Source organism: Fonsecaea monophora (assembly GCF_001642475.1).
Source record: "Fonsecaea monophora strain CBS 269.37 chromosome Unknown Scaff170, whole genome shotgun sequence".
In the NCBI taxonomy this organism is placed as follows: Eukaryota; Fungi; Ascomycota; class Eurotiomycetes; order Chaetothyriales; family Herpotrichiellaceae; genus Fonsecaea; species Fonsecaea monophora.
Genome location: NW_019174101.1, coordinates 13,255 through 29,472, shown reverse-complemented (window position 1 = coordinate 29,472; position 16,218 = coordinate 13,255). Strand labels below are relative to the sequence as shown.

Here is a 16,218-nt window from a genome sequence, read left to right as displayed (position 1 = left end):
TCGCAAGCCACAAATCAAAGACAGACACCTGAACCTTGACTCGGGCAAGGTCTTTGCATTGACTTCACAAACATCCTTTCAGTGTGTTGCGGTGAAACTTTTGACTCCAGGGTCTCCCTGAACCAGGAAGCTGGGTCGGCGTCGCCGGTCACCGTCCTTGGATCCATCAATCTCTCCAACCTCCATTGCTCCCAGTCGCACTCTCTCGCGGGCTCAGCTCTCTTCTTCATGCTTTCGTGGATTGCTGTGGGCAAGGATGTTACTGACGTCAACATCCACTGGCGGAACACCAGGGAGCGTTCGTGGACTGAATTTGCGGTGCACATGATAAGAGAAGGTCAGGTCGGATTGGAGGAACTAAGGACGTCTATCGTCATTGAGGTCGTAACTATGAGCGGTGCGATCTGCTGTCCTTCTGCGCCATCAGGCAACACCAAGCAGAGCACTCGCAACAAACTTCAGGAAGCCCACACAACCCCTTTCCCATTGGATTCCAAGGGACGGTGTTGATGCGCTTTGGCGATGTACGTGGCGGATGCAATCTCGCAGCCCACCCCGCCAGGTCGACCTCTCCCATGAACCCTCGATGTCGGGGTGCTGATGCGTGACCACCGAGAGCCCCTGTTCACATGCATTCTTCGGAGACTCTGGCCTGTTGCCGAAATACCATGGGACCCTTTGGTGGCACATGTTCATTTCTGCATAACTTTTGCCCTCCCCTGCAGAAAGTGTTGGGGGTTGTTTGACTCGGACTCGGCCTTTGAAGAGGACAAACAAAAGAAGATGAATCAAGGTGGTATTGCTCTCGAGGGCTTCTCGACAATGCCTCGCCCACTGGGAGTTGGCAGTCTTGAAGTAGTAGGGCCTCTCGCGCCGACCAGACATTGTCATTCCCGGTTGGTCTCCTCCTATCACGCAAAACGCTTTCCATTGAGAGCACCGCGTCCTTCAGCGAGGAAGGGAGTGAGCGACAGAAGAGCGCATGCGTGCAACACACTTCCTATCTCTGTTCTCCCGTGATCTATTCTTCCTGTTATCTCTTCTTGCCTGTGTGAACAGAGTGACGAATCGATGCGAATGGACAGGATACAGGCTACAGGTTACAGGTTACAGTAGGTACTCTCTCTTATATACACACACACACACACACACACACACACACACACTCTCTCTCTCTCTCTCTCTCTCTCGCATGACGATGAATACGTTAGACACACATCATGTCGATATCATTTCGCAAACCCGTCCTTGTACCCTCGTTCTCTCGCCCTGGGGGAAATGGTGACGAACAAAGGCATAGAGAGATTGAGAGATTGAGAGATAGCTAGCTCACTATATGTATGGACGGAGAGATCGATCCATACATAGTCCATGATATATGAACCGTGACTCACTACCAAGAGACCTCTCGTGCTTCGGTGCAGAATGTCTGTCTCTATCTTTGTCCTTGCTTGTAGAGTCCATTGATTCATCTCAATCACGCTCTCTATCTCTCTCAGAGTCATATATTTGACACATCTCACATATCTCATCCCATCCCATCCCATATGTCCATTCCTTTCAGAGCTTCCATGTGTCACTTCCTTTCATCTTGTCCAAGGCGTGCCAGGTCGTCCCAGATCATCCCAGCATCTCAAGCTCGTCTCGTGATATGACGTGCAGTTGGTCGATTAAATAGTCCCGCAAATTCCCCCCGGTGCGTCACGCGTCCTCCCATCTCGCCGTCAACATCGTGTTCATGATTTAAACACCCTCACTAACTCTCCCGGTCTCATTTCCATCGCCATGCTTGAAGACTCACTTCAAACCCTGCCTTCCCTAGGAATGTGCCTTAAGGGATGAGGATGAAGGGCCTCGCTCCATCTGTGAGTCCCATGACCGATCTGATCTGACCGCATTGGTGAAATGAGGTTTCCCCCTTTGCGCATACCCATTGCGTGCCCGAGCATCCATGTTCCTGATTTGTGTCCGACTGCCCAAACCCGCCGGTTGGCATATCCAAATGTTGCGAGCTGAATGTCAAAACCAGCGGCCAGCGAGGAACCCCCCCCCCCTCCCCGGTTGACCGGCCACTTCGTTAGACCTCCGTGCTAAACTCCGCTGGAAAATCACTCCTTGATTCCGACCCTGATAATGACCGAGATCTCGAGCGCCTTGGCCTCGCGGATCGCACAGGACAGGCATGTGCGTCCGACTCGGGCCACGATGGCGTTGCGACCCTTTTCGGCACACCACGCCCGTACGAGGATGTCCTTTTTCCACAGTTGCGGGTCGGTGCTTCCGTGGAGATAGCGCTGGAGATAGTCAAGGTGCACTTTGGGACTTGTGACGCCATGGGTTGCTCCCTCAGCTGCCGCTGGCGTCGGCGTTGAAGACGGTGTAGGTGTCTCGCCATGTAGGGAGGTCTGTGAACTTTGTGGCGACTGGCCATGACTTCGCGCATCGATGATCCAGACCCCTTCATCGCCCATCCTCGTTGGATTCGGGGGATCCAGGTCCGGATTCTGCACAATCTCGGCCAGTGTTTTGGTCACGTAGGCGTATGTCTTGTGCAGTGGATGCGCAGGGATGTGTTCCGCCACGCCTCTTATGTGTTTGGGGTGTTGTTGTTCGTAATGCGCATCCAGTGAGCCGGGCTTGAATGTGGCATGGCCGTGAGGCAGGCGGCATGGGTGGGAGGTCACAAAGTACACGGCGCGATCGAGGCCGTAGCGAATCTGGAGCCGAGCTGTCTCGCTAGTGAGCGTCTCTCCCGATGATAGATGGGATGGAGTCGGGGTTGTAGATGGTGCGAGGATAAGTTCGAACTGAGCCCATGCGGACAATGGGTGTTCCGCAGATGCGAGGGTTAGGTCCGAGTTGGATAAATGCACCTTGATGTCCTTGACGGTGACTTCGGGCATGCTTCCGTCATCCAAGACGTGGTCAGTTACCATACTGAACTCGGTGCCCATGATCCCTCCTTTCCCCTTACCCAGCGGAGTCGAATCCTCGGCCAATCTGTCACCGTCGAAAATCCTCGGCCGGTCGCGAGTCGTGGGCACAGGAAAGGTTTTGATCTTCACCCAGCGGTTGCCCACCGGCTCGCGGGTGTTTTCGACCAAGGGCACGAACTTGGGTGTGTGAATCCAACCCATCGACTCCATACCCCCTTTTGTCGGTGCCATGACCCGCCCCACGATACAGGATTTGGACCACCAGGAAGATCCGTCAAGGATGAACCCCGAAGCTCGCAGCGGTAGGCGGGCAGAGCCAAGATGCTGGAGAGTCCGTGGGTCAGGGTCGTTCTCGAGGACCGTTGACATCAGGATGTCACAGATCGAGGTGCCCGGGAGGATGAGACCCGAGAGCCAGCTGTGTGAGAGCCAGCCGCCGATGGTGGTGGGTGTAGCGGGATGTAGATCGACATTGAACCTCTGGAGCGGAGGCGTCAGGCTGACCGGGCTAGTCGTGGCGGTGTTGTCATCAGGGCAGACGATCGCATCCATCAGCATCTTCTCCCTCTCTTCCACCGACGCCGTACACAGCTTCTGCTTCAGGGAGTCGTGCAGCTGCTCACTTCGCGGCCATCCAATGTTGGTGGCGAAGCGGAAGAGGCCGTCCACCATTACCGCCGGTTGTCGAGCCATTATGGCCACGTCGCAGACATCAAGCACAACGTGTGGTTCGGCATCCGATTTGTCCAACCCCATCTTGTGTCTGAGATCGCCAAACAAGGAGTGGCGGTGGTCGCCCGAAGACTTCTGCCTGAGAGTCGAAGGTCGCTCCAATGAATGGACCGGCGTTACGGGAGCTGAGTCTCTCTTTTCAATTTTCTTGACATAGGATAGGAACAGAAATCGCCGGGCGGCCACAAGGTCCCAATCGACCTTGAGGTTGCGTAGCTTATTGAAATGGTGAATTTCTTCGCTGCTGATCTCGAAGTTTTCCGCATGGAGTGCCACGCCTAGTCTCAGGGCCGCATCGAGGCGAATGACCAGTTCGACAGACAGGAGGAGCTGGATGAGCAGCCACTTCCGCTCCGGGTCAATGACCAGAAGACCTGTATCGTGATCGTGTCGAGTCGTCCGGCTATGTAGGATTTTCCCGAACCTCAACCGCGACTCCGGGATGCTCAGATCGAGCCAGGCGCCAGGCGTGGTCAGAACTTTGACCAGTGCTTCAATCTGGATCTTCAGGGATGTCTTCCCGTTTTTGGCATCCGACGGCACTCGGTGAGGTGGGTAGAGAAGCTCGTTGAAGAGATGGGAATAGAGAGACGGGGCGTCAATGTGGTTTAGGACGGTGGTCCGCCAGCCGGCATTGAGAACATGGTCGCGCAAGTCGCCCACTCGGTGCATCCTCTCGGCCAGGACTTCCATGCTGATATCCCGGACACCTACGGCTTTCCAGGCGCGAGGACCTTCGTTGATCAATCTGGTTCGTTCCTGAGTGGGCGCATGCTTGCCGATTTTGGCATTCAGCTCCTCATTGTCTTTCCCTAGAGCGAGCATCTTGAAAGCCTCGAGCGCCGGGGCATTTGCGATGGCCAGGTCAATCTCGACGTCCTTGCCATGCTCCTTGATCCTTTCGTCCGTCATGCCATCCGCAACCGGTCTTTCGAGGAAATATCGCATGCCTACTGAGCCCGGCTCTCGACCTTCGATGCCTAGCATGTTCGGTCGCTCAAAGATTCCGAGTTCAAACATTGGTCGCTTCCCCAGTTCGAGCCCCTGCTTCTTTGTGGGGGCCGCCATTCCCGGTCTCCAATTGACTTCGTCGGGAATAGGTAAGTGGGCGTGTAGCGTTGCGAGCGCGAAGCTTTCGTGCTTGATATATCTCCGGTCTTGTAGATCGGATATCTCTAGGTCATTATTCCATGGGAAAAATGATTGGGGAAAGTAGCGGCCTCTCCGACCCTTCTCGAGGATAAATTGGGGAGCTCCAGAGAAGAGATGCTCGACGTCTTCCTTAGTCAAGCCTCCCGGACGGCGCTTAGTCTTGGGCTGATCGTCTATAGCATCAAAATTAGGCTGATGTCGGCATTGCTCAAGACACGAGGAACTCACCTGCTTCAGTACCTGTTTGCAGCCTCTCGGAATTGCTTCTGGGTAGTGAGGGAGCCTTCTCCTTCGCGGCTGGGTCAAGAGACTGGAGAGTCTCAGTTTTCTCCGTGTGGGGTGAAGGGTCGACGTGAATAGAATGCTTCCCTTTGGTGTCGGCGTGAGCAAGCTCTGGATGGACTTCGGCGACTTTAGGAGAAACGATTTTATTATGCGCGTTCGCAGTCGCTGCCTCTCGCTCATGGCTCGCCTGCAAGCGCCCCCGGAGTCAGTATCGACGCACATGTGTGCAGCGAGGTATACTGCCAGACGAAGAGAAGTAGTTGCAATGTGTCAAATCATACTCACCTCGCTCGGATGCGGGGTTGACGTGGTCTCATTCTGACTACTGTGCGTCTCCCGTTCTCTGGACCGGCTGCTCTTCCTGCTCAGGCGGTGGAAGAAGGATGGCTTGCTGTCGTCTGCAATGCGCTCCGCTGCGCCAGCATCCTGGCCCGTCGAGCCTCTGCCTCTATTCTCCTTTTCCGAGAGCGATTTGCTCGAAGTTTTGCGCGTGAGCAAATTCATGACAGATGATTAACATTAAAAAAAAAAAATTGGATCGGCCACCTGTGAACCGGATTGGCCGGAGGGGGGTTTAATGTCTTCGACCTAGATTGCGGGAGAGGAGGGGGGCTGCCTCTTTCTGATATGATTGCCGGAAGAGACAATAGACAACGGGGATGGATCCTCTGATCGAATGTGGTTCAACTGAGGAACCCGTACCGACACGATCAAGGCAATGGATGAATCGAGGTTTGGCAACAAAGGAAGCACGGCATTCAATGACGCTGTTGACCGGACGAAGCTTCTAAGCTGCAGAAAACGGTAAAGGGTCGCATGAGAAAGGCTTGGGCGAATTGAGCGACAGCATCTGCTCAGGTAACGAGGTACTTGGATATATGAAGAGCCAAAGCGGGATGGACGTGGATAAGTTTTGTCAGCTGGTTGCATGCGCTTGGATGCGATGGTTCGATGGTTCGATGGTTCGATGATGGATGCGTGGGCTGCACGGGTGCGGCGCATGTGATTGACGAGTGACGACTTACCAAGCCGGGACACGTGATTTGCGTCATATCTGAAGCTCTCTACATACAAGCAACTTGTAGCAACTGATGTGGTGGCACCAACACACGACAATCTTGTAGCCCCAGGCACCTTGTGTTTGTTCGGCGACGTGCGGAACCCCAGGGCCAGGCTCGAGGCGAAAAAAAAAAGAACCCACGACACTCTATTAGAATCCCGAGATATCTCCCGGCCATACGCTTAGAAACGCCGCACTTCTTTACCAAAAGGCACTCAAGATCTTGAACCAGATACCAATACATTCAATATGATGTGGACGTCATCGACAACCAGATCAATTCAATCCTAGAAGACCGCCCATTTCATTATCCATCTCAATTTCCGAATCCTCGTGGAACGGTTGGCCACTGAGGAGACACAGCCTCAAAGTTCCCATTCATGTCCTGCCCCATATTCCAATACTGCGGCACCATATCAGGATCTCCTAGCCAAGCTTCAACCTCTGCGGCATGTGGAATCTGCGCCACAGGTATGTTGGTCGTTGTCGTGACTGATGACAGGCCGCCGATGTGGTGAGATGAGTGAGCATGGACAGGTACATGCGCCGACTCCATCTGCGGCTCAGTGGCTTGTTGCTTGCTCGTTTCCCCAACAGGTGCTTTCTGAAGCATCCGCCGGGACGCAGGTCCTGCAAACCAGCCTGGTTGCATAGGTGCTGGTGCGGCTGGGATCAGGGGTCGATCTAATGGCGCCTCATACATCGGTATCGCGCCTACCAGTTCACTTGCATCTGCAAAGAAATCCCTTCTCATCGTCCACACACGGAGATCCCATTCGCGGCGTTTGAATTCCGGCATGACTGTATATAGCTGGGTGACAGGATCTCTCTCATAAACATCCGATACTTTGTATGGCCATAGAAATTTTAGTGATCGTCTGAAAGAATCCGAGAACTTGTTGTTGATATACCTCCTCTTATTATTGCACAGACCAACTCGTAGACCGGGCCAAACAAAATGTTCGATGATGGGCGTCTTCTCCAAGATATCCGGGTCTTCGGTCGATCCTCTCTGGAAGAATGGCGGCAGCGGAGCCAGAAACTGCGGATACATGTTGCTCTGATGGAGCAGCTTCAGTCGCATCATGTGGAGAATGGCGATTCTCTCTACAACGCCACATTCGTGGAAGATGAATTGGTCAATGCTCTTGAGTGCCTGCCAGCCTCTGTCCAGAAGATACAGGTCCTGCACATCGCGCCAACCATGTAATACTGCCCGGACGGCGATGTCTTCGTCAAGATTCTGGTTCGCGAAGGATTGGTGACCGCCTCCCAAGACCCGATTGATTTCCCGTTCCGAGAGAAGGAACAATTCACCTTCGACCCTGTCCTTCAGAATGTCGAAGGGCTCTGAAGTCGGCCGTTCCAGTATGGTGCCAGGAGGAACTAACCTTCCAAGACTGTCAAGTCGATCTGCGTGGTGCGGAGGGATGGCTCGAAGACCTGCTGCCTTGGCGGTGTAGTTGGGCACAGGTGCCTCGGCAAATTTCGGGTGATCAAAAGGCTGGTACCCAAGTTCAACCACTGGCGAGGATGAATCCGAACTATGTGAGTAAACGGAGGCGCTGTTCTCGAGGTGATCATGGACCACACCTTGAAGGGGCGTCGCCATGAATGTGGGTTGTTGGCTGTCGGAAGCCTTAGCACCGGTGAGTTGTTGTGCGACCAGGCCTTCGCCTGGATTCAGAGCCGTCGCCACCAGCTTCTGGACCCCATTGACCATCTCCCTTAGTCGTCTAACCTCATCCTCGCTCTGCCTCAACTGAGACAATAGCGATCTGAGTCTTTCTTGCCCTTCCTCAGGTTTGGCCTGTCCAAGGGGCTGCTCACCGCTCTCGCCGTGGCTTGCCGACGGCGCCCCATTCTCCATAATTCGGACCAAGTTCTCGAGATGGGCAATATAATTTTTGGTTTTCAAGCGGATGCTTCGTTGCGCCTCGCGGTCGATGGCTCTTTTCCTCTCCCGTTGAGAGGCAGTAAGCTTGAGTGTCCGCTTAGGCCTTTTTGGAGCCGGTTCATCTGCTCGGGGTCCGGCGTGGTCCGGCGATGGTGGTGGTGGTGGAATCTGAGCATTTTCGGAAGGCTTCTGGACCTGCCCAGGAGTCCTCCGAGAACTGGTGTTAGACGCTGTGGCTGTAGAAGTAGGCATACCGGGGAGTTGAGTAATCGAATGAGTCGTTGGATCAACCAAGGGTAGACTATTAGTAGCTGGAGGGTTGGGGTGCCGTTTGTGCAATAGATAGACCTTGCAGATGTATTCCTTTGCTGGATGAACCGATTTGAATTCGCAGTATCCAGGTGCTTCACCACTACATGAACTTGTGATCGAGTTCACAAGGAAGGGGTTTTGAAGAGGACCTGGTAGTTGATAATGGTACTAAATGCGTAGTCCAACACAAGACACGATCAGCCTCGGGCCGCATGCACGGATCTGCGTCGCGAAACACGACCAGGGTAGAGCGACAAGAGTCGACAAGACAACAACGTCCAATCTACCGAGCCGTTAGACGGTCAGTGATGGAATCCAAAGGACGGTCCGATTCAGGGGTGAGATGATGGGACCTTGCTGAATCCGGGGCCGTCTTTGATTGAAGACGGGACGAGTTGATGGATGAATACGGCGGACGAGGGTCTGTGGGCGTCAGGGCGTCAGGGCGTCAAGGTATGAATGAGGTAGCATCGGTGTCGCCCCAAGACTCGTTGTAAGCAGTCTGCCAAAGAGTCAAGCAGGGCACAGAAACCATTCCTGGCGTCTTCGACAAGGTTGCAAAGTCGGGTTTCGATCCAATCTCTGTATGTCGGGGGCGGCAGTTGACAAATGCCTTGTGTCGGAAGAAGATATGGATCCTAGATGATCTCGACTGTCAAACTAGCGAGACGAAAAGGGAAAATGGTGAGCTTTGAGCAGGTGGTGCCTTTGATGAATGGAGAAGTTGGAACGAGTACGAGACAGTGGGATGGACGGCACGATGGCTGACGATGCTCATCCAAAGTTCCGTCGGTGAAGAGCGGCTGGTCCGCGAAGACTTTGGTAGAGGCTGCCCCATTATTATTTCACTACCTACGTACCAAGTACTGGGGGGAGCATTGGAAGGGTTACGGGGGAGCCTCGGGGTGTCCCACCAGTGGCTCCTTTGGTGGCTCCAGGTGGGCTTTTTGGTGGTTCATGGCATGCTTTAGGCAAGACTGGAGGGGTTGGCACGGGAGGCCAGAACACCTCTCCGGGGAGAAAGGACAGCCCGTTACTTGAGCCCCTCACCAGAATGGTACCTAGGTAAGTATAGCCTAGAGTGCCTAGGTAGGCTGGTGGCTCCTCCACCGCCTACGACTTCCAGTAGCAGCCCGCTTCTTGCGGGTGGTGAGGCTAGCGAGCGAGGCATTGCTTCCGGGGGTGTCCGTCGCCTGTCCACTTAAGCCACTTCCTTGGTACCAGGGAAAAGGGTCGCGCCTTGGGCCGTTGCTTACTGACCACCAACGAATGGTACCGGTACAACAGCCTCCAAAACAGTCAAGGTGCCCGCCGAGCCCGCCGCGCCCGCCACGCTCGCTGATCCGGGGTGCCGTCTCTCCCAAACCCTCCAGAAACACAGGATGCACTACATGCGACTATCACCACAGGGGCTTGTCTGAAGGATGTCTCAAGCGCCACGACGACAGACCAGGCTGGACTTCCTAGCCATTCTCCTTAAATGCCTCACTTCGCGGACAGTCATCCCTCTTTTTGGCAAGGCGGCATCTTCGACGCTCTTGTACTTGTATGCGACCGAGATGATTGTAAACACACTTCCTCGGGCTGCAGAAGTCTAACTGTCTCTCAGGGGGTTCGGGCACAGGAGAATGCCCATCTGATTCAAGTTGCAGGTATCCATCTCGTATTCTGGTCAGTCCGTTCTTCTTATCGGTCAAAGCCAATGCTACCGTGTCCTTGAAAGGATTGAGAGCACAGCAGCACGCAGACATATAGCGCATCTTCACGATCGACCCCCCATCCTGGACTGTTCCATCTCAAGTTTCAAGTTATTGGGGGTGGCAGGTGGGCTTCGTCAGCAGGAACATTGAATGCGTGGATGTGACATCAAGAAACATGCCTTGGGAAAAAAGGAGGAAGACACTAGATCTTGTCGCTTGCCAAACCACCTACTCACCAGGGGTAGCAGAATCGACCAAACACAGTATACTCATCAGACCCTTTGGCCACCTACAAACTCCTATTTTGCTCTCTATGTCCAGCAAAGCGACCCGGTAGTGACTTTGCCAGAAAACTGTTCAAACGCCGTTCGCTGTGATGTGAGTCGCTAACGCCTCGCCATTTTTGCTGTGTCCATACCTGGCCCCTCGATAATGATTCCAATACATGGAAATGAAGCCCCCTGTCTATGCTAGGTAATAAAAATAGCCCCCCTTCGTAAAATCAATATGTCGTGTCATAGCCCATCATTGGAGCAGCTTGACTCAGTCCAAAGCTCCATGAATTAATCATGTCCATAAATGTCGTCAACGTCTCGTCGCTTCGTGTGCAGCGTCGTTGTCCACTCCGGGACTATTGGTGGGTATTGTGTCTGGATCGTTCTCCTTTTCCTCGTCGACGGTCGTGTTTCTGCGCATTGACCCCAGTGGCGTCGACACGCTCCGTCGATGCCCCCGACGATAGGCCGGAACGTCTGAGCTGGCAGGCAGATCATTGACCTCCCCAATCGGTGTGCCGGCTCTTGAAACTCCCCGCAGACTTGCTGACCGATGCCTGCTGGGGACATCGCGGATGCTCTCTACACTCATGCGTGCATGTACTGGATTGGCAGCCGGGCCGGCCTGCTCAAGGCCCATTTCTTGAAAGTCTTTTGTGCTCCAGCTGACACGATGAGCCCTCGCTCCATAAGGCAGGTTCGATACACTAGTTCGAGACCGCATGGACTGTGATCGAGACACGCCTGCCTGATAACTGGCTTCCTTTTCGGGGTCCATCGAAGCCCGTGGTGACATGTACAACTCGGCCATTTGATTGTCTGGATCCTCGTCCTCGATTTTGGGCTGGCGTCGGACGCTTGACACCATAAAGTAAGGTTCCTTCGGCCCTTCAGGCACTGGCGGTGGAGTTGGCGCAGGTGGCTTCGGTCGATCAGTTGCTTTACGATCGACATGGGCGAAATATCGTGTCCGAGGCTTCAGCCATGATTTGGGTTTGATAGTCTCTCGATAACGCGTGATGGACATGTAACTGGAGATCGCCCCAAGAACGATGGCAATCATCAGACAGATGGTCAAAATCCCCTGAATGACGATGATGACCACTCCAATCACCGTGGTCATGATTCGATCCAGTCCGAATCGAGCATCAAATGCAGATGACAATGCCACGGTTGCCACTTTGCTGAAGCCTAGCAGGTAGACCATGATCAAATTCAGCCGGTTGCTCTCGAAGGGCCTCAACAGCACGATTGCTACCAGAGCGATAATCTCCCAAGCCAGCAGACCAAAGACCTGAGTTAAAGCATGACCTGCAGCTCCACCATAGAATGCGGCCCTCACAAGCTCATAGATCAGCCAGACGAAGAAAAACCACCATCTACTGCGACGGAATCTTGACGCCAGCCAGCCAAATCTGATGATGTAGTTTTCATCGTCGTGAACATGAACTCTGCCAGGGGTCGCACCAGGGAAATGTTTCTGGAACCATGTTCTTGGTCGACCTGTCTGGCCTTCGGCAACTTGGGCTTCGGGCACTTTCTTAAAGCTGATCTTGTACCAAGCGGACTTCCCGACATTCTCGTTGCCTCGAGAGTCATGACTCGCCTGCTCTTGCAACTCCGGCAATACCTCAGACTTAGTCCTGTACCAAAGGGCATACCCGGAAACGGCTAGGTTTCCGACCAGGAAAATGGTCAGGATGACCGCTGCGATGGCCTTGACACCGTGGGCTCCCCCTAAAGTGAATTGGAACATGGTTAAGAACATCATCATGAAGAAGGCAATGTAGCATGTCCGCAAAACAGCTACAGCCATGAACCAGAGCCAACGCTTCCTGAAATACCCAAGTCGGGTTGTCTTGACCAGTCGAACGACGACCAAACCTTCAATGCTCCATTTAAGGAAGAAAACAGCAGCCAAAAGGCAAGCTATCAGGATGAGGAACCACAAAAGTCCCGTGAGGAATGCATTGGACGCGGGTATATTGATCTCGGCTAAAGTTCCAGCAAAGCCGGAATAATTCCCTGGAAGTGGCAGTCCTGGGAGCACTGGTGTTCCATACCAGGAGAATTGAGCAGTGCCGTTTGTGGTGTTCGTGGCTTGTCGTTTTAGCAAATCTCCCATACCAAACGAGGTTGGAGCCGCTCGTTTGTAGATCTGTGTGATTTCATAGCCGCCTCCGAGGCCAACGGCATTTTGGCCATTGGGAGCAGCGCCAACCATGCTGATGTTTCCATAGTTCTTACCAATGAACTGGTTGATCGAATTCTGCATCTTCTCGCTGTAGATGATCCCAGCTGACCATGCATAATTACTCCAGAATGAGACCAAGACACTCGGCCAATTCATAGAGAGTCCTCCAGTGAAGAAGATGTGCTGATAGACGGAGAACACCACGAAAATGGAGACCGAGTGGGCATAGTGCTTCCGAGTATCAGCAATATCATGTCCATACATGGCCACAGCCGCCGAAGAGATCAAGGCGACGACGGCGAATGCGCCTAGGACAGAAGCCACGGCCGACGGATGCGCGAAAGAAGCTCCATTGGTCACCACAGCAGAGAAGCAAGCAATCTGAGATTCGGTCGAGTTGGCAAAAATTCGGAGAATTGCCTGTCCTTCGAAGTCGGGGATGGTCAGTGCAATAGAGGGAATATTGGCCACGTCCGATGGTGCCACAGGGATAATGCCATTCGCGTTTATGGGTATAGACGAGTTAAGAGGACAGAGGGAGTTGATATTGGCGTTGCATGGATTGAACGTCAGATTAAAACGGGACTCTCCGTAAGCAAAAACGCCAATATATACTGTGATATTTCAGTCAGCCGGAATGTCAGCACTTTAATCTGGGGGAATAAAAACTCACGCATCAGACTCTCGTTTGTCAGGGCGGAATTTCCCTCCAGGTGAAAGAGAACGGTCATGTTGTCCTTGTAGTAGGCCGCATCGAACCGGGTGACATTGATGAGTGAGTCGCCCTGGCAATCCCCAAAATCCTGAGTGTACAAAGAAGGGCGTCTATTGTCGTCGAGGTAGACGGTGCCGTCGTTGCCTGTATACTGTATCCATCTGGTATTGTCCGCTGCTACCCGTTGCACATTCAATCCCAGGAACATCACCACAAGCGACCATGCTGTCAACCATGAGTACATGGTGCGCCCCAGCACCGACATCATGACTGCCAGAGGGCTGACGGCCGACTTCTCGGAATGAACAGTGTTCGACCAGGTCTCGTCAATTTCCAGTGAGTGGTGGTCTAAGCTTTGGGAACTCTTGACATAACCAGAGGAAGTGTGGTGGGCTCAGTGGTGCGCAGCTTGAAGCAATCACCAGTCTGGCTGGGATTATTTCGTGAATAAATGTGGTGGATATTCTTTTATTTTATTTGAGAGCCCATTCTTTGAAGTTCTCAGGTCGCAGAGAGCTGGAGGTACAGTTCCGGTAAGGTCACAGCGAGGACATCCGGTCGACGGACTTTTGTGAAGTTTTGAGACGACTTCCGGGTTGGTCGGGAAGGGCAGGCAGTGTCGAAGAGGGTGGGATTATGTGCAAAATTAAGGGTATTGGACCGCTGTTTAACGAAAGGTACAATGTTGGCGAAGGTGAGAGGAAAAGGTCGAGCACTTCCAGAGTGATAAATGAAAGACAAAGGGTGGGACTCTTTTTTCATTAGTATGGGTGGAAAAATGGAAGGCGGGAATGGCGATGGGAATTGTCACTTGTCACTACTTGGGATGATACTACTACCACTACGACAGTGACTAGAGAGCAACCGAACTACTCGTACCAACCCCACCAACATCTTGAATGTTTGATGCCGATGCCGACAAGAGCTGGCGTGGAGACAAGAACCGAGACCTGCATCTGCGTGTCTGCATGCGATACACCACATGCATCGTGGCAGCTTTAAGCTCTCCAAGCTCCCAGCTCCCCAAGAAAGACGTGGGCTAGACAGACCAATGTGAAAAGACGCTAAACTCGCCAAAAGAGGGTTCATGAACTCTGGCTACTACTTAGGTATGTAGTAGTGCCTCTAAAGCAGGTTTTACCCTTAGTTTCCAGTGTCACGGGTTTCTACGGAAGTCAGTGCCAATCAGTCTTTTACTTCGCTGTACTTGTTAGCTGCTTGATAGGAATTACAAGGTGCAACGTGCTCCTTCAGTTTTGGATCTTTTAGGAAGTCAATGACGCGCGGCATCGGCGCAAATTATCCGGCAGGTGCAACCAGGTGCTGGTGGGTGTGGGGGAAGCAAGTGACGTAGGGACTTTGATCCAACTGCGGTGACTGCGCATATTCTCGGTAGAATGCCGTACTTTGTCATTTCTATATAATCAGATGGATTGATACTTCACCTACCTCATTCAGCTTGGATTATGTTCCATGCATGTACCTGATGGATGAGTACAGCATCAAACCCCGCCTCGGGTTGTGAGGTGACAAATTCCAACCTCATCCTGTACATTTGTGCATGGATCTCGTGTAACTCATCAAAGTGGAGTGGAGCTGCTCGTATTTTCTTTTCTGTGCCGTGTACGAGGTAGTTGTCCATGCTTGGAGGCTCCTGGTGAGCCACAGTGGCGCTCATCATGTCGGCACTAAGCAAGTTTGCAGCGCTGATCAGCATCTAAGAAGAAGGTGACGATTCTGGTTCGGCCGATCTGTCCTTGTACTACGAGTTAAAGGCCATGTTATCGATATCGCCTGTTTTGGCGGTGCAACTAGCCGAGAGAACGGCGATTCAAAAGATCTGCTCCTGACGAGGTGGCTTGCCCAGCGTGGAGCTATACCGGGTAACACGGCGTTTCGAACAATTGTGTTGAAATAAGGCTGTGGAAGCCTAGAATCGTCAAAGAAGAAAAGGGCTTTCCATTGTCCTTCTATTTCTAGCAAACCGATCATCACCACTTTCACAGCGTCTTTTCAATCTCATCCACTGGTAACATCGCCTCAACAATCTTCTTTTTGACCGCTCCACTAGGCTCTTCGTACGGTCGTCGAGGGCGCAGCATGGCCTCAAGGTCGCCTTGGATCCCTGCCTTCTTTGCGCTGAACTGGCTGACGGCATATTTGGTCGTGGCAATACCAGCTTTTGTAGGGTTCTCGGCATGAGCAGAGAGTCTCTGCAGTGCCAATGCCTGATCATGTTTACCCATCTTCCACAGATCAAAGACTTTGACAACCGTCTTCGGAAAGATGTTGGCAAAAGCGGCAATACAACCGGCTGATCCAGCTGCCAGTCCACCAACTAAAAAGTCTGACTGCCCACCAAAAACCGCAAACCGGTCGGGTTGGAAGGTGGCCGAGAGTCGTGTGATCTTTCCCACCGAACCACAGGTTAACTTCACTCCAACAATGTTCGGGAACTCTTGCGCCAATGCAGCAATGGCATCCGAGTCCAAGTCGAGGCCATTACACACGGCAGGGAAGTTATAGATGAGGATGGGAAGAGGAGAGACTTTCGCGACAGCGGCATAGAAGTTGTGGACGACGGTGGGTGTGGTCTGCTTGCCAAAGTATGCACAAGGGAGCACGAGAACATAGTTCGCTCCAGCAGCATGGGCATCAGCGATGTGCTCAAGTACTTGTGCTGTTGAGTGGCCTCCGACCCCGGCAATGATAGGGTAATTCTCAGGAACCGATTTGCGTGCTAACCGCAGGAGTGCAGATCGTTCGTCCCGGGTGAGTAGAAAGGTCTCTGCATTGGTCCCCAAGATAACCAGTCCTGTCAATCCCGAATTTGCAAGGTAGGAATAGTATTGTGCTTGTTCATTTGGGAGCAGGGTATCGGTGTCAGGATCGAAGAAAGTGACCGCAGGACAATACACGCCTGGAGGTGGGACGAGGGTCGTTGGATTTGTAGAGCCCAT

The 16,218-nt window shown here is 52.9% G+C and overlaps 4 protein-coding genes across 4 annotated transcripts; all 4 read right to left on the bottom strand.

The window, feature by feature from the left end:
* Window positions 1–2,108: 2,108 nt before the first annotated feature.
* AYO21_11615 (hypothetical protein) lies at window positions 2,109–5,609 on the bottom strand (the record flags this gene model as incomplete). The annotated part of the gene is made up of 3 exons (XM_022661502.1): window positions 2,109–4,993; window positions 5,049–5,292; window positions 5,391–5,609. The coding sequence occupies 3 exons, from the start codon at window positions 5,607–5,609 to the stop codon at window positions 2,109–2,111; spliced, it is 3,348 nt and encodes a 1,115-aa protein (XP_022506191.1).
* An 872-nt stretch (window positions 5,610–6,481) lies between these two features.
* AYO21_11614 (hypothetical protein) lies at window positions 6,482–8,314 on the bottom strand (the record flags this gene model as incomplete). Its single annotated transcript, XM_022661501.1, has 1 exon — window positions 6,482–8,314. One exon carries the CDS (start codon window positions 8,312–8,314, stop codon window positions 6,482–6,484), a length of 1,833 nt encoding a protein of 610 aa, XP_022506190.1.
* Window positions 8,315–10,659: 2,345 nt separating this feature from the next.
* On the bottom strand, window positions 10,660–13,523 carry AYO21_11613 (hypothetical protein; the record flags this gene model as incomplete). The annotated part of the gene is made up of 2 exons (XM_022661500.1): window positions 10,660–13,157; window positions 13,217–13,523. The coding sequence occupies 2 exons, from the start codon at window positions 13,521–13,523 to the stop codon at window positions 10,660–10,662; spliced, it is 2,805 nt and encodes a 934-aa protein (XP_022506189.1).
* A 1,735-nt stretch (window positions 13,524–15,258) lies between these two features.
* AYO21_11612 (hypothetical protein) lies at window positions 15,259–16,218 on the bottom strand (the record flags this gene model as incomplete). The annotated part of the gene is made up of 1 exon (XM_022661499.1): window positions 15,259–16,218. The coding sequence occupies one exon, from the start codon at window positions 16,216–16,218 to the stop codon at window positions 15,259–15,261; it is 960 nt and encodes a 319-aa protein (XP_022506188.1).